This window comes from Rhinolophus sinicus, linkage group LG06, assembly GCF_036562045.2.
Source record: "Rhinolophus sinicus isolate RSC01 linkage group LG06, ASM3656204v1, whole genome shotgun sequence".
Lineage (NCBI taxonomy): Eukaryota > Metazoa > Chordata > Mammalia > Chiroptera > Rhinolophidae > Rhinolophus > Rhinolophus sinicus.
Genome location: NC_133756.1, coordinates 104,185,164 through 104,206,622, shown reverse-complemented (window position 1 = coordinate 104,206,622; position 21,459 = coordinate 104,185,164). Strand labels below are relative to the sequence as shown.

General features: G+C 40.7%; 1 protein-coding gene across 6 annotated transcripts in view; it reads left to right on the top strand.

Annotated features, from left to right (window-relative positions):
* FAT3 (FAT atypical cadherin 3) overlaps window positions 1–21,459 on the top strand; it is a 633,732-nt gene that overhangs the window by 536,359 nt on the left and 75,914 nt on the right. For all 6 annotated transcript variants that reach the window (XM_074335616.1, XM_074335615.1, XM_019737552.2 and 3 more), the window contains 5 exons: window positions 553–763; window positions 5,303–9,376; window positions 12,630–12,826; window positions 13,845–13,998; window positions 16,323–16,556. In XM_074335616.1, coding sequence (XP_074191717.1) covers window positions 553–763; window positions 5,303–9,376; window positions 12,630–12,826; window positions 13,845–13,998; window positions 16,323–16,556 — 4,870 coding nt within the window. The remainder of the gene's footprint in view (window positions 1–552; window positions 764–5,302; window positions 9,377–12,629; window positions 12,827–13,844; window positions 13,999–16,322; window positions 16,557–21,459) is intronic.

Genomic DNA, 21,459 nt, shown 5'->3' with positions numbered 1-21,459 from the left:
GACATTCTTGAGGGTAGGAGCTGTATCTAATTCACTGCTGAACCAGAGTCAATCCTGGGACTTGACAGATAATAGATGATGATAAATGTTTGGTGAATGAATGAATGGCAATGCTTACACTGCATTTATTAATTCTTCTTTTAATTTTCTGTTTACAAGAGCATCATTCTACCATCAGTTAGCAGCTATATACACAAATGAGGGGTAGTGGCTGTGTGTGTTGGGGGAGGGGGGAGGGGGACAAAGGAAAGCGCTGTGTTTGTAATACCTAGGCCTCAGTTCCACAGACACAGACTGAGTAGGGACCATAGGTCAGGCATAATACTGAGCAATAAAGATGATGTGGTCCCAGCTCTCAGTTTTTTCACAATCAGTGTCCTGATTTGATAATACCCCCATTAATTGAGCACCTACTATGTGCCTTGGACTGGGTCAAGCACTTTGTATGCCAAGCACTTATGTCATTTTGTTTTTACCACAGGCCTATATAGCCATGTGAGTTCTTTGCAACTTAAGATTTTAGTCCTACTGCTTCTTGTATTTTGCCTAAAGGTCAGAGATCAGGAGTTTCCTTATCGAAGAAACTTGGCCCGAGTCATTGTGAATGTGGAAGATGCTAATGATCACAGTCCTTATTTTACCAACCCATTGTATGAAGCATCAGTGTTTGAATCGGCTGCTCTGGGATCAGCTGTTCTGCAAGTGACGGCTCTGGACAAAGACAAAGGGGAAAATGCAGAACTCATATATACCATAGAAGCAGGTGAGAACTGTAGTACTGATTGCAGCATAATGCATGGTATTCAACCTTCAGTAGTATCTGTCACCTTGTAAAATTCAGCAGGCGTTCACTGCTGGAACATCTCCAAATGAATTTTTTGGCCAAGCACCTGCCCTATTTGGGTGATGATGGTGTATAAAGTTCTTGGCATTTCAATAATATGTTTTCCATCATCGACAGAGAGAAAAGAGTTTCCTTTTATTGTGTTCAGTCTCAGACTTTTCTGAAGTGGAGAAGAGAGAAGAAATGTGTAGTAAACTTAGTGTCTTTTACTTATGGATCAACAAGCTATGGCCTCAAACTAAAATAACCATGTAAGGGCTGCCAGACAGTTCTGTGAATTGAATCTTATGTGGCTTCATTTACTTGTCAGTAGGTGTGCTGTGGGCTTCAGAAATTCCTATGTCCCCACAGTTGACACAAATTCACTTCATTGGAGGTGATTTGAGTAGCAGAGTACTTGGTAGGTACTAAACTGCCTGTTTAACCTGACAGATAAAAAATGCAGGCTCTTGTTTTTGTTAAATTTAAGATTTTTTAAATGTCTATTTAAAATGTCAATTTTAATGTCTGTAAGCAAGACCATACATAGTTTACTGGTGGTTCGAAGATGGACAGCTAGAAAACATTTATGGCAGAAAAGATAAATGTGCAATCAAGGAATAGGACTGTGAACCTATAAGTTACAAACTTCCTTTATCTACTCTATTGTGCCTTCGCTGTTCTGTCTTTTTTGAATATTCAAGCCACATATTTCCAAAATGTTCTGCAACATTATGTCTGTCGTGTATCATGCCAAATGCTGTCTCTTTTCATGCCAGCTCTGGAAAGGCTTCTTTCCCTTGATTTAAATGTGGAGCATTTTTGTGAGTGGTTAAATTAAAATATGAATGCTAGAATGACAGTTTTGGACTAAAAAGTATTAGAAAAGAAAAGCCAACCAGCTTCTAAAGAAAAAACAAAACCTGTATTGAATGATAATCTAAAACTATTTCCTGTATTAGGCATCCACATTTTTCATGAGTCTGTGCTAAACCTTACACAAAAAAAGAAACGATGTTGGTTCATAACAGCCAGATGTCCCAGAAAAATTTATTTCTTTTCTAGATTTTCATGGAATTTCCTTTCAAACCAAAGCCTAACCAATATTTTTTTTTAAAATGCTATTGTGCATCTCTTGTTTATCACAGGACATTTTTATTATTTCATTATATAATCCTTGTTCTTCTGTTCTACAAATAAGGAAACTTTTCAGAAAATAAATTTTTAAATAGCATCACAGAAAATGTCACCTAATCCAGCAGCTCTTTATAGTCTCTCTATAGTTTTTCCCTAGTCTTATATATATATTTTTTTCTCTTCCCCATATTCATTCATGCATATACATTGCTTCATGTCATTGTAATCACTAAGATATAGAGTTTTATTTCCACTTTTATTACTTAGCTTAGCATTGATCTGTGTGTCTACTTGCTTTTTATATTTGTCATGAAGGCTATACTCTTCTTAGATAGCCAGATCATTTTTAATCCAATTTGGAGGTTCCTGAAGAGTAATTTAAACATAATTTACCATCCAGTTAAAAAGACTGCCTCTATTGTCTTTCCATCTCCACAGACTATAGCCTGGTGCTGTACATAGAAAGAACTCAATCATTTCTTTAACAGTTGACTAAAACTACCGAGTAAAGTTCTTTCCTTAAAAGGTCTTTTATAGAGACAACTTCAATTTCCAGAAATCCACAGGAATGATTGGTATCTCAAACAAACGGCCTTTGATTGTATGTGTAAGAAGCTAATGAGCATTGCAGTATACACAATAAATTTCAGGTGGTCACTGGCCCCTTCACAGACAGACCTATACTGGGCCTGGACTGGCCCTACCTAGCCTAGCTAGTTCCTTCCCAGATCATGGCAGGAGAGAGGCAGGTCCCACGTGCTTCAGCATTTGAAGCAAATGACAAGTGGTTGTGTAACACATACATTTTAAAGTTCTCTCAAAAACCTCAGATAAGCAAGATTTTACTCTGTTTTCTGGTGGGCCATAAATTTCCTATCCCCTGCCTGGCCTCTAACTAACTACTGAAGCTTTTTATTTTGGCCCGAAGGACTGAGGCAGAATTCAAGTGCAGAGCTTCAGGTGTTGTATTTCGTTCAGGTTTTATGTTTGGTGCCAACAGTGGCTCATGGGTGGCTCTGAGATAGGGCAGTACAGGAGAGACCAGGACTAAGAGTTGAATTACGATGGGGGCCTATTGGACCCCAAGATACATACAGATGGAGAATTAAAAATCTTTTTTTACATCTACCTCTCCTTTCAATCATTGAACACATTTATGAAGCCCCTTCTTTATGCCAGGTAGTGTGCTATATACTAGATAAATAAAGATAAGCACAGCTTTTGCTCAGTTGCCAAAAGTCTACAAGAAACTGTGGATTCCAAGAAAACAAGAAGAGTTTAGTTGTCAATGATTCAAATACAGCAGGAGAGAATAAGCAGGAAATGGATTCTAACAAAATGGACAGTATTTTGAAGAGGGAAAGTGTCAGAGAGCCCACTTTGGACCTAACATATGAGCATGGCATCCGGAGACAACAGGGCTATGAAGTTCTACTCAAGGTCAGAAACTGGCTTCTCTCCATCCCTGCTGTACATATCTTGCGGGGTATGTAGAAATCTGTTGTGACTTGAGTAAGGATGGACTTACCTGAAAACTCTGCAGTGGGACACCGTATGCTCTGTTGCATTCATCATTCAGAGTTGCATGTTGGTGCCACTTCTGGAAGGTGACCATTATTCAGATATCTCTATATTTTTTTCCTCTGAGATGCTGAAGTGAAATGATTCCTACCTTCTTGCGAGGGTCTGTGAATCGAACATTGGACTCCCACTCAGTTCCTAGTGCTATTTACAGAAAACTTGCAAGCTTGCTTATGAGATCAGTGAACTTGTTGTCATCACAAAATGGTCATGTTTGGATGGTGAAGTAAAAAAATCATGCCGACAACAAAGATAATATTGTGTAATATCCACATTTTGGTCCTAAAATCAAATTCTTCACTTTTTGTTAGATTTACTTCCTTTTTAAAAATAAGCAAGTGGCTTATTGAAACAGATTTTATGTGAGCATGACTTTTTCATTTCCAGACATGGAAAAGTTTATTTCATAAGTATGTAGTAAGAAGCATGTATACAGCTGTAGCTGCTGCATGTTTTAATAGACACATTATATACCTGCCCTCTCAATCCTGGAGCCTTTCTTAATGATGATGACATTTAAACTGTCTATATGTCTGCCATACTACAGTACTTTGAAAAGCAAGAAAAATCCAGCTATAATTGAATAACCAAGACTTTTAACTTTTGACTTAAAAGAATCTAGGCATACAAGCATGTGTGTTCTTTGAGAAGTGTCAGAATGAGAAGTAAAAAGCAACCGGGTGAAGGATTCTGCTTTATACTGTCCGCTACCTTATGAACTACATTCTCTACATTCTTCAAGTTTTGTGTTCCCTGTTCCTTTCTCCTCATCCTCAACAGTCCCAGATGTCACACCACTGCAGATTTTAGGGGCAGAGGTCTAAATTTCTGCATTTTTATGGTTCATAGCCCTTCCCACTTCATATATGGCAAAGTGGGCAGCAGTTTCTCCGTTTCGTAAGGGTTCAGCCTTACATTCTTGGTTTTGATGCTGGTTCAGATTATCAATAATGTCCTACTTCACCAGAAGCCTGTCAAAAATGTAATGAATAGAATGGTTACAAGTTGGAGCAACTGCCTTACGATTTTTTATGTCTAGTTTTATGTCTGTGTGTGCATGTGTGTGTTTGGGGGTGTGGGAGAATGAAGAATAGAACAGTAGTCAGAGAAAATCCTCATGACTTACAAAGCAAATAGTAACTTGTGAAGAAGTCTCCACGCCTGAACAAAATGCCCCTCCCCAAAGTAGTGTTTAGGATAAAGTCAGTTTTGATAGGGTGAAACACTACCAATTCCATGTAGCAAAGCTTATCTTTAGGATAATCTGAAACCAAACGACCACGTGATAGCCTTCTGAAATGATCTCTGTAACCCTCTTTTTCGTAAGGTAGAACACAGACTATGGTTTAGGTAAAAATACCTTTTCACCACTGGCATTGGCGTGTGGCAACCCAATCTGTTTCTCTTCTCACAAGGCTGGGATTAAGAAAGTCCCAAACATTCTTAATGGAAAAGTCTCCCTACAAACTCTGATTTCCAAGTTTTAATGTACACAGTGCTATGTTGTTGGTGGTGTTGTTTTAAACCTGGATTAAGAAGATAGTTCTCTAAAATTGACAATTTTACCAGAAAACATTTCATTTGCTTTTAAATACTTCTAAAAGAGAAGTCTCTCATTGTGTTTCAGAATGAGATGGAACGAGTACAAAGAGTTGCTTGCTACTTGCCATGTTGCCGTAAAGTAGCCTTTACATGAAAAGTTAATCTTCAGAATATGACCCCATTGTAACTCATTTCCCCATTGATTTCTATATATTGTAGGGAACACTGGGAACACGTTTAAGATTGAACCAATCCTGGGCATCATCACTGTTTCCAAAGAACCAGACATGACGACGATGGGTCAGTTTGTCCTGTCAGTCAAAGTCACGGATCAGGGTTCCCCGCCCATGTCTGCCACTGCAATCGTGCGCATTTCTGTCACCATGTCTGATAATTCTCACCCCAAGTTCACTCACAAAGACTACCAAGCAGAAGTAAATGAAAATGTTGATATTGGAACGTCAGTCATTCTAATCTCTGCCATCAGTCAATCTACCCTCATTTACGAAGTAAAAGATGGAAACGTTGATGGGATCTTTACCATAAATCCGTATTCTGGCGTCATCACCACTCGGAAGGCCCTGGATTATGAGCGTACATCCTCTTACCAGCTCATCGTACAGGCCATTAACATGGCAGGAATGGCTTCCAATGTCACAGTCAATATTCAGATTGTTGATGAAAATGATAACGCCCCAGTTTTTCTCTTTTCTGAATATTCGGGCAGCCTAAGTGAGGCTGCCCCAGTTAATAGCATTGTCAGGAGCTTGGATAACAACCCACTGGTGATTCGAGCCACCGATGCCGACAGCAACCGGAATGCTCTGCTTGTGTATCAGATTGTGGAGTCCACGGCCAAGAAGTTCTTCACAGTGGACTCCAGTACAGGTGCAATCAGAACAATTGCCACACTGGACCATGAAACCATCTCCCATTTCCATTTTCATGTGCACGTGAGAGATAGTGGTAGCCCCCAGCTGACCGCAGAGAGTCCCGTTGAAGTCAACATAGAGGTGACAGATGTGAATGATAACCCACCTGTTTTCACTCAGGCTGTGTTTGAAACTGTCTTACTTCTACCTACCTATGTTGGAGTGGAGGTTCTGAAAGTCAGTGCCACGGATCCTGACTCTGAGGTGCCCCCTGAACTGATGTACAGCCTAATGGAAGGCAGCTTGGATCATTTTTTAATTGACTCAAATAGTGGAGTGCTCACCATAAAAAACAACAACCTCTCCAAAGATCATTATATGCTGATAGTTAAAGTGTCTGATGGAAGGTTTTACAGTACGTCCATGGTTACCATCTTTGTTAAAGAAGCCATGGACAGCGGCCTCCACTTTACACAAAGCTTTTACTCCACCTCAATCTCAGAGAACAACACTAACATAACCAAAGTTGCTATTGTCAATGCAGTTGGAAATCGCCTTAATGAGCCCTTAAAATATAGCATCTTAAACCCAGGAAATAAGTTCAAGATAAAATCTACCTCAGGAGTCATTCAGACCACCGGAGTCCCCTTTGACCGTGAAGAACAGGAGTTATATGAGCTGGTGGTGGAAGCCAGCCGTGAGATGGACCATCTGCGTGTGGCTAGGGTGGTGGTCAGAGTTAACATCGAAGACATAAACGACAATTCTCCAGTCTTTGTGGGCCTCCCTTATTATGCTGCTGTGCAAGTTGATGCTGAACCTGGGACTCTGATTTACCGGGTGACAGCCATTGACAAAGATAAAGGTGCAAATGGAGAAGTGACCTATGTCCTCCAGGATGACTATGGCCACTTTGAAATTAACCCTAATTCAGGGAATGTTATTTTAAAAGAAGCATTCAACTCTGACTTGTCCAACATTGAGTATGGAGTCACCGTCCTAGCCAAAGATGGTGGAAAACCCTCTTTGTTCACATCTGTGGAACTTCCCATTACTATTGTCAACAAAGCAATGCCTGTGTTTGATAAACCCTTTTATACAGCATCCATCAATGAAGACATCAGAATGGACACACCTATTCTAAGCATCAATGCCACCAGTCCAGAAGGCCAAGGCATCATATATATCATTATTGATGGGGATCTTTATAAACAATTCAACATTGACTTTGACACTGGGGTCCTGAAAGTCGTCAGCCCTTTGGATTATGAAATTACATCTGTTTACAAGTTGACAGTAAGAGCCAGTGATGCCCTGACTGGTGCCAGGGCTGAAGTCACCGTTGACTTGCTGGTTAATGATGTAAATGACAACCCCCCTATTTTCGCTCAACCCACATACAATACCACATTATCAGAAGCATCTCTCATTGGGACACCTGTTTTGCAAGTTGTCTCTACTGATGCAGACTCAGAAAACAATAAAATGGTACATTATCAGATTGTCCAGGATACTTACAACAGCACAGATTACTTCCACATAGACAGCGCAAGTGGCTTAATCCTGACAGCAAGGATGCTGGACCACGAGTTAGTGCAACACTGTACTTTGAAAGTCAGAGCAACAGACAATGGCTTCCCATCACTGAGCAGTGAGGTCTTGGTTCATATCTACATCTCGGACATAAATGACAACCCTCCAGTTTTTAATCAGCTCATTTATGAGTCCTACGTGAGTGAATTAGCCCCCCGGGGCCATTTTGTAACTTGTGTGCAAGCCTCTGATGCAGACAGCTCTGATTTTGACCGGTTGGAATATAACATTTTATCTGGGAATGACCGGACAAGTTTTCTGATGGATAGCAAGAGTGGCATTATCACACTGTCCAACCACCGGAAGCAGCGGATGGAGCCTCTGTACAGTCTCAATGTGTCAGTCTCTGATGGGTTGTTCACTAGTACTGCACAGGTGCATATTAGGGTACTCGGGGCTAACCTATATAGCCCTGCCTTTTCACAAAGCACCTACGTTGCTGAGGTTAGAGAGAATTTGGCAGCTGGGACAAAGGTAATTCACGTTCGAGCCACGGATGGGGATCCAGGGATGTATGGGCAGATCAGCTATGCCATCATCAATGACTTTGCTAAAGATCGATTCCTCATAGATAGTAATGGACAAGTCATCACAACAGAAAGGCTTGACCGGGAAAACCCTCTGGAAGGAGACATTAGTATTTTTTTGAGGGCTCTAGATGGTGGAGGGAGAACGACCTTCTGCACGGTGAGAGTGATTGTTGTGGACGAAAATGACAATGCTCCCCAGTTCATGACAGTGGAATATAGAGCCAGTGTCAGGGCAGACGTTGGAAGGGGCCACTTAGTCACTCAGGTTCAAGCCATGGATCTAGATGATGGAGCAAATTCAAGGATTACTTATTCCTTATATAGTGAGGCTTCGGTCTCGGTGGCTGACCTCCTGGAAATTGATCCTGACAATGGCTGGATGGTCACAAAGGGCAACTTTAACCAGCTGAAAAACACAGTCCTGTCCTTCTTTGTCAAAGCAGTAGATGGGGGCATTCCAGTAAGGCACTCCCTCATTCCTGTCTATATCCACGTCTTGCCCCCTGAAACATTTTTGCCTTCATTTACCCAGTCTCAGTATTCGTTTACTGTTTCAGAAGATACAGCCATTGGGAGCACAGTGGACACCCTAAGGATTTTGCCCAGTCAGAATGTTAGGTTCAGCACAGTTAACGGGGACCGGCCAGAAAACAACAAAGAGGGTGTCTTCATCATAGAACAGGAAACAGGCACGATCAAGCTTGATAAACGCCTTGACCATGAGATCAGCCCGGTTTTCCACTTTAAAGTAGCAGCCACCATACCCCTGGACAAGGTAGACATTGTGTTTACTGTGGATGTAGATATCAAGGTGTTGGATTTGAATGACAACAAGCCAGTCTTTGAGACTACGAGTTACGAAACCATCATAATGGAAGGGATGCCTGTCGGCACCAAACTCATGCAGGTGAGAGCCATCGATATGGATTGGGGAGCCAATGGGCAGGTCACTTACTCCCTCCACTCAGATTCCCAACCAGAAAAGGTAATGGAAGCATTCAATATTGACAGCAACACAGGCTGGATCAGTACCTTGAAGGACCTGGATCACGAGACAGACCCCTCATTCACCTTCTCCGTGGTGGCCTCTGACCTTGGAGAGGCCTTCTCTCTTTCTTCCACGGCTTTAGTCTCTGTCAGGGTGACAGATATAAATGACAACGCCCCAATCTTTGCCCATGAGGTGTACCAAGGGAATGTGAAGGAGAGCGACCCTCCAGGCGAGGTGGTAGCCATCCTCAGCACGTGGGACAGAGACACTTCTGACGTTAATCGCCAAGTGAGCTACCACATCACAGGTCAGTCTACCACCCTTGGTTTTCAATATGTGCTCTGCTTTCTAAAGATGGAAGGTCGCAGGGGGCAAGATGGAAGGTCGCAGGAGAGAAAAAGGAAGATGAGATGAGAAGTTGAGAGGAATAACTTCTCTCTGGGGCTGAGTAAAAGATCTCTGAGTAGACACAGTTTTTCAGTTGTTGGTTGTTGCTAACTCAGCCTTAGTTTGGAGTTCATTGGTTTGCCTGTGACAGATTACCTAAATCGGTACCCAGTCCTTGAGTCACTTTTTATCATTTAAAAGGGATTCCAGCCAAGTATCCCAGTTGAAAAAAAAAAAAGAAAATAATGGCTCTTTTTGGTGAGGAGACAATTTTAAACTATATTCCTTTTTTCTACTTTTTGTAGGGGTAAAAAAAATAAGCAAATAGTTGACCCCAGGAAGCTTCATTTACAAGTTTCTTCTGATAGTAAAAACTCATATGTGCACGCATGTACAAATTAGAGAGCCTGGTTTGACCTTTTGCTGGAAAATCCTAAGTTATAACTCTAAGCCAAAGATATTTCTTCTGACGACTCAATTTTCTTTGATCCCCTTTCTATCTTCCCAAAGAGTAGGTAACAGTTCAATAGGAAAGCCAAGGTAGATGAATGAGGTCACCCAGAGGGCACAAAATATGTCACCATTGCTCTGAGGGCCCAAGGATTTCATGTCAGAGTGAAGAAAAGGTGTCTGGATCAGGGGTAGCTTTCCAGGGAAGTGGCTTTAAACACAGAGAGAATAGATAAAGTGGGTGGTGTAGTAGCAGTCTTCCTAAAAACTATTTTGGGGTTTTAAATCTAATATTTTGATGTTGTGACATTCAAAGGCAGAACATAAGCAAATTGCCAAAAGACTTTAAAGAATCCATCAATACTTGTATTCAGGTGGCTTCCCTTTAGAAAAACTACATTATTCAACTTGAAAAATGAATTAATTAGAATGCCCTCAGGACACAGAATCTGCTTAAGTACGTTAGTGGGAAAGTTAATTAATCACTGTAGAGTAAGAGCCACAGGAGAGCATATGTGTCAACGCTCGGGATTTCCACTTCTTTCCTGTATTGCTCTTCTTTATGAAACTGTTTTCTTGATGCTTTCTGCTTGAAGTTCTTTATGCATTTTATGCTTTATCTGATACCTTCCCTGTTTTACTAAAATGTGTATTTCTGTAGTAAAGACATGAGCCGTAGTGATAAGGAAAGAAAGGTGAGTAAAGTATCACTTTGACTTATTTGCATTTAGTTTAAAAAGCTTCTTTAGTATTCTGAGAGATACTTTTTCTGTTTGGAAGAATTGTTAAATACTCAGCTTTAAATATTTATACATTGTCTCTGAATTCTCAGTGGATGATTTAAAGAAACCATCCCATCAACAAGTAATGAGAACAGAGTAGCTTGAAGCTACCGTTACTATTAGCAGTGCCAACCACCAACTGATTTTAATGGGATTTAATTTTTGCTCTTGATGTAGCACAACTTGGCTGGGCTGCCGCAGATTAACAAAGGACCATTAATCATTTTATTCAACCAAAGAACAGTGTGGGCCTGCACCAAAAGCATTTAATAGGTTAAACTTGTGCATGCTGAAATAATATCCAGTTGCAGCCTAATTGAATCCTAGACAGTCATGGAGGAAAGTGATTTCTCAGGGAGGACCCCAAGCCTCACCAGAGCAGGTTTCTCTACCTCAACACTATTGACATTCTGCGTAGATAAGTCTTTGTTGTAAGTGGCCGTTCTGTGCATTGTAGGATGAATAGCAGCATCTCTGGACTCTATCCAATGGATTCCAGTAGCATCACCATCATGACCCCTGAAGTGACATTCAAAAATGTCTCCAGACATTGACAAATGTCTACCAGGGTGGAGGGTGAGGGGAGGGGAGGGGAGGCACAGTCATTCCCAACTGAGGTCCACTGCCCTAGAGGAATGTGCAGCTCTCACCCTTTCTGCACTATCTGTCCGGTATGGTCCATTTACCCCATGTTTGCCCCACACTGCTGAGGCCCTAGACAACCCCTCCCCGCCCCCACCCCATGCCTTATAATGGAGAGTGCAGAGTCTGGCTCAAAATTCTACTACTTCCTATTCCATCCCTTCGGCAGCCCTATGATCTTTACCCTCCCTCCTCTTTTAAAGATTTATTATAAGAAGCTGAAATGGCTCCACTTTTTCAATGAAGTAGCAGCCAGTATGCAGTATGTTTCCTTATTTTTGTTTCTTGTCGGTCTTCCCCAATAAGATGTGAGCTCCAGCAGAAGAGCAGGAATTTTTGTCAGTTTTGCCCACTGCTGTAGCCTTCGGCCTGGCACACTGCCTGGCCAAGAGCAGGTGATAAATACTTGTTGAATGGCCAAACAAATGAAACAGTGATGATCTAACTGGATTCCGGGCTCCTTGCCAGTTGTCTCGTCCAGTCCTCCTCCATGTTTGAAGTAACATTATTTCCGTTTTGGGGATTAGAAGGTCAAGGTAGTTGTTTTCCCTCCTTTTCCTATCTTCTCCAAGCCACTTTTGTCCCCATGTAATTTAATGATGTGGGAAAGTAATATTGCTGGGACCCCTGTCAGTGTTTCAGCATCATAAAAAGCTGTTCCACTTCATCTCTTCTACTTTTCTTCCGCTTTCACCAGCTTCACTCTGATAAATTTGATCTAAGTGCAGTGCTTATCTTTGAACAGCTCCTTAAATGACCCCTTGTTCAGGCTATTTGATACCAGTGGGTCTTCCTCTGTCACACAAACTTTTCTCCCCCAAACTCCAGTCCTTATAAGAAGAGTGCAGCTGTCTGATAAAGCCTTCATTAAAAGATTCCTTAATAGAACTGACTGTCTTTCCTTGATTGCATAATCAACAGCTAATGAAATTGTCGTGGTAATAAGAGCTACAGTGTATTACATCCTCTCTTGAGACAAAGTGGAAAGACAATTGTGTCATCCTGAGAAGAGGATTGATTGTTCACAGTTTGAATTTGATTGTCCTTAAGGGGAACCAAACAAGAGATCATCTCCAGCTTCTCTAAGTGGGTTTTATTCTCTTGGAAAGTTACCGTTTTGCTTTCAACATAAGCCAAGCATATAAATATCAGGCACAAGAATCAAAAGGAAGTAAGAATCAATCAGTATCGTAAATGATACAGTTTGAGGGGCACCTGGATGACCCTACACAGACCTCTCGCTGTTGTTGTAGAATGAAGCTCTTCATTGCACATCTTCAAAAACTTTTTTCACTGCAGGAGGTAACCCCCGAGGAAGGTTTGCCCTGGGCCTGGTACAGAGTGAGTGGAAGGTCTATGTGAAGAGACCTCTAGATAGAGAAGAACAAGACATTTACTTCCTCAATGTCACCGCCACTGATGGGCTCTTTGTGACACAGGCCATGGTGGAAGTGACTGTCAGTGATGTCAATGACAATAGCCCCGTGTGTGATCAGGTGAGATTTGTGGGTATATTGGATATATTGCTGATTTTTACTCTCCTTCTCTAAAATTTAATCAAACGCCATTTCCCTTAACTGATTAAGGCCGGGTTAATTTCTGCTCTTATTTCCTTAATAAGTGGGCTCCAATGAGATATAAGAGGCTAGGAGGTGGAGTCTAGAGTGAAATATTATTAACATGGAAAGGGTATAAGCAGCACGATCAGGTACCAATTTTGCCCACAAAAACAAACACAAAACCATTTGCCTTTAAATAACTTTTAAGGAATCGTAAAGGACCTTATGACTCATTCTGTCTAAATCACTGATTTCATAAAAGAGACATGGACCACTAGAAAGCATAAATTACTTTTTTTATATGAGTTTACACAGCTGGTTCGTGGCCATGTTGGCAATGAACCCAGATCTCCAGGGTCCTCATGAAGTAGCCTTTTCACCAGAGAACAAAACATGACAGCCAATGCAAGGTGCCAGAACTAGCTTTTATTTTCTTTCTTACTGAAACTAAATCAGTATTAATTTAACTTCTCCTTATCGTGTGAACCAAGAGACCATATTGGTGTTCTGCAGCTTAGAAAAGTATTGCAAATAGATTTAATCTTTCATACTAATGCCAAAGGTTATCAGTGCCTCTTTAAAAAGTTGAAGGGTCCCAAGGACTCAATGGCACTTAACAGAAAAGAGGACCATCATCAATATATGATGTGTGTCATGGTTCCACAGGGGCAAGGTTTTTTTGTCTGTTTTCTTCACTATTGTCCTTCTAGTATCTAAGCACCTAGCACATAGTAAATGCTCAATCAGTATTTGTTGAATGAGTGAGCATGGGAGAGGCAGGGCAAGAGGTATACCATGTTTCATCATGTATTATAAGATGGTTCTACAGTGCAGGAAAAAATAACCAAAGCTAAAATATATGAATGCATTTTTAAAGAAATCATTTATCGTGCTAACTATGGCAATTGCTCCACAACTACTAATGATTTAATTACCTTTCTTGACCTTTGCCTAGGTTGCATATACAGCATTATTCCCTGAAGACATTCCATCGAATAAAATCATCCTGAAGGTCAGTGCCAAGGATGCTGATATTGGATCCAATGGAGATATACGATACTCACTCGATGGATCTGGACACAATGAATTTTTTCTAGATCCAGAAAGTGGTAAGGTGAAATTTATTCTTTGGGTAGATGCCATTGTTAATGCATGAAAAGTTAAACTCTCTTCTGGTCTCATCACTAGTAGGTAGCTACAATACCTTGATATGATGCCTGGCTCTCTTGGACTAAGAAATAGTAGTTGCACATGGTATCTGAAGATGGGTGATCTGGAGCACAAAAAGTTTATTTGGCTTATAAAACTTGCCCTGACTTACCTACACTTATTATTAATAGCATCGAGTAATCAGACATGTCCACTTGCTTCTCCCATTTCTCATACCCATGAATTAAAGCCATCTGCCCTATAAAGAGTATAAATAGAATTACTTCACAAACACAGGTTGCCATGCAAACCAGACAGCAACGCATGGTAAGGAGAGTTTTTCCCTGTTGAAATCCCTTTTGGGTCCCTTCCCGATGTTTATTAACACACTTGTCTGGTTTTTATTAAACATTCCTGCTTAGTTTCTCCAAAGTTATGAGCCCTCAGATTTGCTTATATATTCAGGTAAAATTTATAAGGTAAAGGTTACGTACGCCAATGGCAGATGCCTGCACTGAAGGACAGCGCTAATGGAAATGACGTTTTCTATGGAGGAAAATTATGTTTGTGTTATTTATTGGATGGTTCATCCAATGGCAATTTTTAAAAAATGAAGTGCGAAGATCAAATAACGCATATTTCCAACGTCCTGGTCCCAGTGAATGACGAAATAATTGAGTCTCCAAAAGGTGGTAGCTGCTCCCTGCCCCACTTCCATGTCATCTGTATCCTAGCTGGAAGCACCGAGCTACATAGGAATGTACTACTTGGCTATAAGTGCCTGGTGATTATTTGTTAAATAGCTAACATTTATTGAGTAGCTAGCGAGTTGACGTAAGAGAACTTCATGGGATATTTGTGGTAGACTCCGAGATGAACAAAACAAACTATCCCCAAAGGATATTGTAACCTAGTGGGAGAAACAGACCAGAAAGCCAATAATAATAATAATAATAATAATAATAATAATAATAATAATAATAGCAGCAGCAACAGCGATGATGATGATGATGATGATGATAATAATAAAAGGAAGAATGAAATGAGTGCCCAGGAGAGATATCGGGGGAGTTATATCTAGACCCAGAGGAAGAAGTAACTAATATTCTAATGAGGGGGAAGAGGACACTGTTTTAAAGAAGGGCTGGCATTTGAACTGAGCCAGGATTCTAGTAGCTAAAGCAGGACACGGCAGGGGGCGGCACAAGCACAGAGCAGGGCACATCCAGCAAACACCACGTATAGCGTGGTCACTGGTGAGAGGCACGATGGAATGGATGATGAGAAACGTGGTGGGGAAAATAACGGGCACGGGCTTGAACGCTCAACTGAAAAAACCACTGGATGTTTTTGAGTTGGAGAGGAAATGATCCAACTTATGTATGAGAACTGGCTGCAGCAAGGAAGTCATAGGAGAACTGCCTTGTAAGTGTACATGGCGTAGTCCAAATAGCATCTACTACTTTTATTTAAGGGTAATAACATTTCATGATCATACTTTTCACCAAATAGCATTTATGCAGGTCTGTCACTGTACTTGCTGCATAGCCATTGAAACTTTAACAACATAGTCTCCACAGGGGCTGACACCCAGCACCAGTGCAGCTATCCCAGTGATTAAAATACAGACATAACCTGCCTCCATGTTAATTGCTAAATAGCTGCTGCTCCAAGCTCCTCAAATACGCCCCCACTTGAACCCTCCCCAGCCCCTTCCGTAGTCTAGCAGATAGGGTTCACCTGGCACAGTAGGACTCCCACAAGACCTCTTATTGCTAAAGCCAGCCTCTGTTTTGATTGTTTTCCTCTAAAAGATGGAGTAGGAAGATGTTGAGTATCTGGGAGCAGAGACACAGCTGCCTCTTCTGGATCTAAGGTTTATTGACCTAATTGAGCATCAGAGAACTAAGGAGACTGGTCCTTTCTCTATGCTTTTTCTGGAGATACAGTACAAACTCAGAGACATAGCTGATCTCCAGAGCAGGTCATGGGAGGTTTGAAGAAGTACGGAGCTTCTCCATGTAGCCAAAGGAAGGAACCCCTGGTACCAGAGGTTTCACCATGGGATTAATTAATTTGAAGGTCATGATGTTGGTTTGTTGTTGCATCCAGAATCCCATAAATTTTTCCCTGGTGCTTACATTTTAATTTGCTCTATTTTTCAAAGTATGAGGCACTTGAGCCAAATGTGGATGCTTCCTGTATTGGGGAGTCTTTATATAATTGCTCCTCTGCTCTTCAAAGAAAGACAGTTTTTGAAAAGCCATGCTATTTATTTTCACAGGTGAGTTAAAAACCTTGGCTCTGTTGGACCGAGAGAGGGTCCCTGCGTACAGCCTGGTCGCCAGGGCAACCGATGGGGGTGGCAGGTTCTGCCAATCTGATGTCCGCTTGATCCTGGAGGACGTGAATGATAACCCCCCTGTGTTTTCTTCTGACCACTACAACACCTGTGTCTATGAGAACACAGCTACCAAGGCTCTGTTGACCCGAGTTCAAGCCGTGGATCCCGACATTGGTGAGTCAGTTGCATTGATGGGATGTCTCCCTGTTCATTCTTCAGGGGCTGTCTTCCCTTTAATTTCATTGGCCCACTGGTTCCTTACCAAGAACATGTATAGTAAGCTACATTTCAGCTCCTTTGATACTGTAAATTCCCTTACCTTTTAACAAGGAATTGGGGGTTCGGGCTCTTTTTCACCTTTAGAATAAAAACAATACCTTCCTGACTTGCCCATTCCTCCTGACCATAGTTAAAATGCTGTGTTGTGTGACAGGGAGAATTCATTTCCATTTCTATAAAGAATTACATCACATGCCTCAGCTGAAATATGACAATCTCGATTTATGCTAGTGCCCCATGGTGCAAAGACCAATTACAAAATGTGCTGCCAGTCCAGTGTGAATTTTTTAAACTGCCATTTTCCAGAGTATCTTGGTCACATATAAACTGACATTTCTAGGCAGGGCGAGGGTGGGAGAGATAAGAAGGAATTAGAATTGAAAGTTGCTAATAAAGTTTGTGTTCAAAACCACTTTACATAATGAGATGGTGAGTTAGAAAAGACTGGAGTTAATTGCTGGGTAGTCCTTCTGAGAATGCATAAGTTATTGAGGTGACTGCGTGATGGAATATAAATACAAAAGGGCATATAGACAGCCTCTTGGTGATGCATTTTAAGAGCTGTAAATCAGAAGACTAGGGAATGATGGGGTGTGTCTGCTATGCTAAACAGGCCTTTATGTAATTCAGTGTCTTATTGCTTAATTCTGAATTGAAAGAAAAATTATTGGACTAATGGAAAGGTAAATACATGATAATTAGTTGAAAACAAACATAGAGCCCAGGGTCTCTTCGTATTTCCCCTTAGAGAAATTAGTGGCTACACTTTGAATTACTGCTCTTACCTTGTTAGCATAATTTTCTAGGCTGAGAACCAACCTTTTAAAAGTCTGCATATTTTAAGACCTGGTGAAAAATGATAAACAGGAAAAGACTCTTTATTGATTTACAATTATACAATACCTACAAATGCTCTTTTTTTAAAGGAGGATTAGAAAACATTCTCTGGACTCTTATTAGCAGACAGTTGGGGAAAAAGAGGACAGAAATCATGCAAATGAATGTTTTAATAATTCAAATTTGACCTTGAGAGTGTGTAATTGGATATAGATGAAATTTTAAGATTTAAAAATTATTTTAATTAAAATTCCAATTTTAAGAAACTGGTTTGTTTTTTTTTCCTACTTACTTCCTTCATGAAAGAATTGGGTATGCTCTATCTACTAGAGATTGAAGACAGAAGGAGTTTGATTAGTGCCCATGATGTTTCTGACAGTGGAGGGTGGGGAGGAGATGTTATTGACTGACAGATGTGGTTGTAGTAAAAAATATGCTGTTAACTTTGTCCTCTTTTTCACTTCTTCTGAGTCAGCTGTCCAGGTTGGGAGTTGGGGAAGAAGGGATGGACTAGACTCTGGGCATTTAGCAGAGCAGAGATGATAAAGCCTTCAAAGGACCAAAACTAGAATAATGACCTTATCAGCACCTCCCTTTTCTCATTTGCGTTAATTAGCAAAAGGCTGACATTCAGAGCTTCAAACAGAGAGGTTGTGAATGCTGCTGACACCTATATATTAATATTAAGTGCATCCCCAGGCTATTGTATCAGCATCGCATACCAGATTCTGGTTCATTTTCTCAGTTTTTATAGAACTCATTTCGCTTTTAAAAAAATAAAAGAACTGAGATAGCTGGGGAAGAACAAATGAGTACTTCTAAACATGCAAACTGAGCACCTATTATGACCCAAGCACTATGCTGAAAAAGTGGGTATAAAGGTGTTGGTCAGAGGTTGCGGGGGAATTTCAGTAGCAGCAGCATCAGTCTGAGCTGTGATCAAAATGACATTCTGCAGAATCCCTGGGTGTCAGTGACTGGTGGCTTATGCCATTTTCAGTAGCAGCCTGATCAGAACACTTCCTTTCTCAGGCGTGCTTATTTCTTGGCCTTTCATAAGGGACCACAGAGGAGCATGAGCTGCGTACTGAGATTCCCAGGTTGTGAAATGGTCAATTCATCTTGGGGCCAAACTGATCCTCTGACCTGAAGCTGAGTTTGCACAGGAATCATTAGGCTGAATCCAGCCCGCTAGTGTATTTAATTTGGCTTATATACAGTGTTCAGAAATGTTTGAATTAGTTGTCAATAAAAGTCAGATTTTCATTCGAAATTTCGATTTCTGGCATTTTATAAAAATGGCAACAGCACTCAGAAGACTCGGCAATTCCAGGCGCACAGCCCTGCAGCCATAGAAGCTTAAGTAAAAGCTGCCTCCCTGATACCAGCCCGTTCTCAATCTCCATATTCCCAGACATTTCATTTACTTATGTTACCGCCTGTCCTCAGAGGCCTGTTCTCTAAAGTGACAAGGAAATGTCTCTTTTTAAAAAACTTTTTATTTTGCAATAATTACAAGTTCACAGGAAATCATAAAAAAAATAAATGTACGGGAAATTGTATGTACCTTTCACCCAACACTTTCTCCCAGTGATATGATACTATCTTGCATTGCTGTAATACATTATCAGATTTTGGTGTGAGTGTGTGTGTGTGTGTATGTGTGTGTGTGTGTGTGCAATTCTACATAATTTTACCACCTGTGCAGCTTCATATACCCACCGCCACATTCATTCTTCACAAGGTTCCCTTCTGCCAGCCTTTCATAGACACACCGACCTCCTCCTTGCTCTTCCTTCCCAGTCTCTAACCCCCGGCAACCACTATTCTCCATGTTTATAATTTTGTTATTTCAAAAATTGTATTTAAATGCAATCATGTAGTTTGTAACCTTTTGATGTTGGTTTTTCACTCAGCATAATTCCCTTGAAACCCATCCAGCTTGTCTAATTGTTTGTTTTTTTAATTTATTGGGGTGACAATTGTTAGTAAAATTACATAGATTTCAGGTGTACAATTCTGTATTACATCATCTATAAGTCCCATTGTGTGTTCACCAACCAGAGTCAGTTCTCCTTCTATCACCATATATTTGATCCCCTTTACCCTCATCTCCCACCCCTCTCCCCGCTTATCCTCTGGTAACCACTGAACTATTGTCTGTGTCTATGAGTTTTTGTCTAATTGATTTTGATTCTAGGGAAGAAGATGGGCTCCACTTGTGTAAATGACGGGGCTGTTTGGTTCACGACACTTCTTTTGTTAAGCATATTCCTTTACCTGGAAATAACTGACTCGGTCAGGAATAAAATCAAAATAGAGGCAGACAAGATAATTTTAACCTGCATTTTATGAGTTCTAAGAAATAGCATAGGAACTGTCTAGATTTTAGCATTAAATTCTTAGTTTTTCCCGTAAAATGGAAATATATTCAATCCCATGAACTAATGATATGACATGACCTAACAGTTATAAAAGTTTAATCCTTTCAGTAAAGATTAGGAGACTTTTGCCTCTTTGGGGTTAATATTTTAATATTTAGTCTACCTCTTAGAGGTACGATTTGTGTCCAGTTTCCCAATCTTGAGTGTTTTTTAAAGCCAGCAAAGGGAATATACCATGATAAAGTTCAGAGCTAAAATCTGTGACTATTTTAGGCAAAGTGATGTGAAAATAAAATGTAAACGTGCACTGGAAAACATGCTATAGCCCATGATTTATTGAGAGGCCAACTTCCAGATATTTGAAATGTGATAGGACGTGTTTTTCTTCTTATGGATGAGAGATATAAAGCAAGGAAATGTTCTAATGAGCAACTCACTTATTCCATTCCTGTAAAGTATTTCCTGCAAGGTTTAGAACTTCCAGTGACTTCAGAAAAACTCAGAGGCTCAAAACACACATTACATTTAGTTTCCACTAAGTTGAACAGATATTTAATGAGCAGCTAGGTAGTAGATACTGGAAAAGGAGCTGCAAGGTTCTCACAGATGAGGAATGTGCAGTGACCAGCATCAGATCATATACAGTAGTGAAAAGCACGCGTCAGAATGTGTAATGCATCCCTTTACTAAAAGGCAGAGCTCCTAGACTGAATAGGATTTCAACAGGCCGAGCTCCAAAGGCATTCAGGAGGGCAGGAGCCATGAGAATAAAGTTGCAAAGCTGGGAACGGTGGACCCAGCGCAATAGTTGGGAGAACATCATGTTGTGCCGGACAGAGAGCGGTCGATGAGGCGAGAAAACTAGTCTGGGGACTGATTGTGGTGGTTCATGAAGGGAATTGTGTACTCAAACCAATAGGTAGCAAAGAAGCCTGGAGCACTTTTTAGAAAAGAAATCATCAGTTCTGGAGTTTGGAAATGCTAATATGATAGGAGCCTGTAACAGGGGAATAAAGAAAGCTCCTAGGAGGGTATTGAGAAAGACCACAGAAGCCAAAATTAGAGTAGTGGCTTTGGGATTTAAAAGGAAGGAGCCAATGAAAGGGAGATTTTAGCTGTAAATTCCCTGAGTTTGGGCAACTGACTGGATTGAAGGCAAAATAGACAGGCGAGACAAGATTTCAGACTTGGGTGCCCAGTGAGGTGCTGCATGAACAGATATAGCACAGGTGGCCTGAAGTAGGCCCTGGTGTAGAGATAGAGATAAGAAATTGGAGACATGCTGGGAATTAAAGTACAGCCTTTCAGAAAAACTGTCAGAATAAGGTAACAAGTTCGCTACTCATGACAAAGTAGGGTGCCTCCAAGCAATTTAGTCATAGTAGGAAACAGGCATGCACAAATGAACATTCAAAGAATAATGTAATAAATGTTATAATAGACTTGGATCTGCAAAAGTAGGAATTTTGTAAGAATTAATCAGATAGCACATACAAAATGCTAGCAAAGCTCCCCGTGGGAACACTAAAATGTGATCCACAAAGTAGCATTAGCATTTGACTTGGGTATTAAGGGTT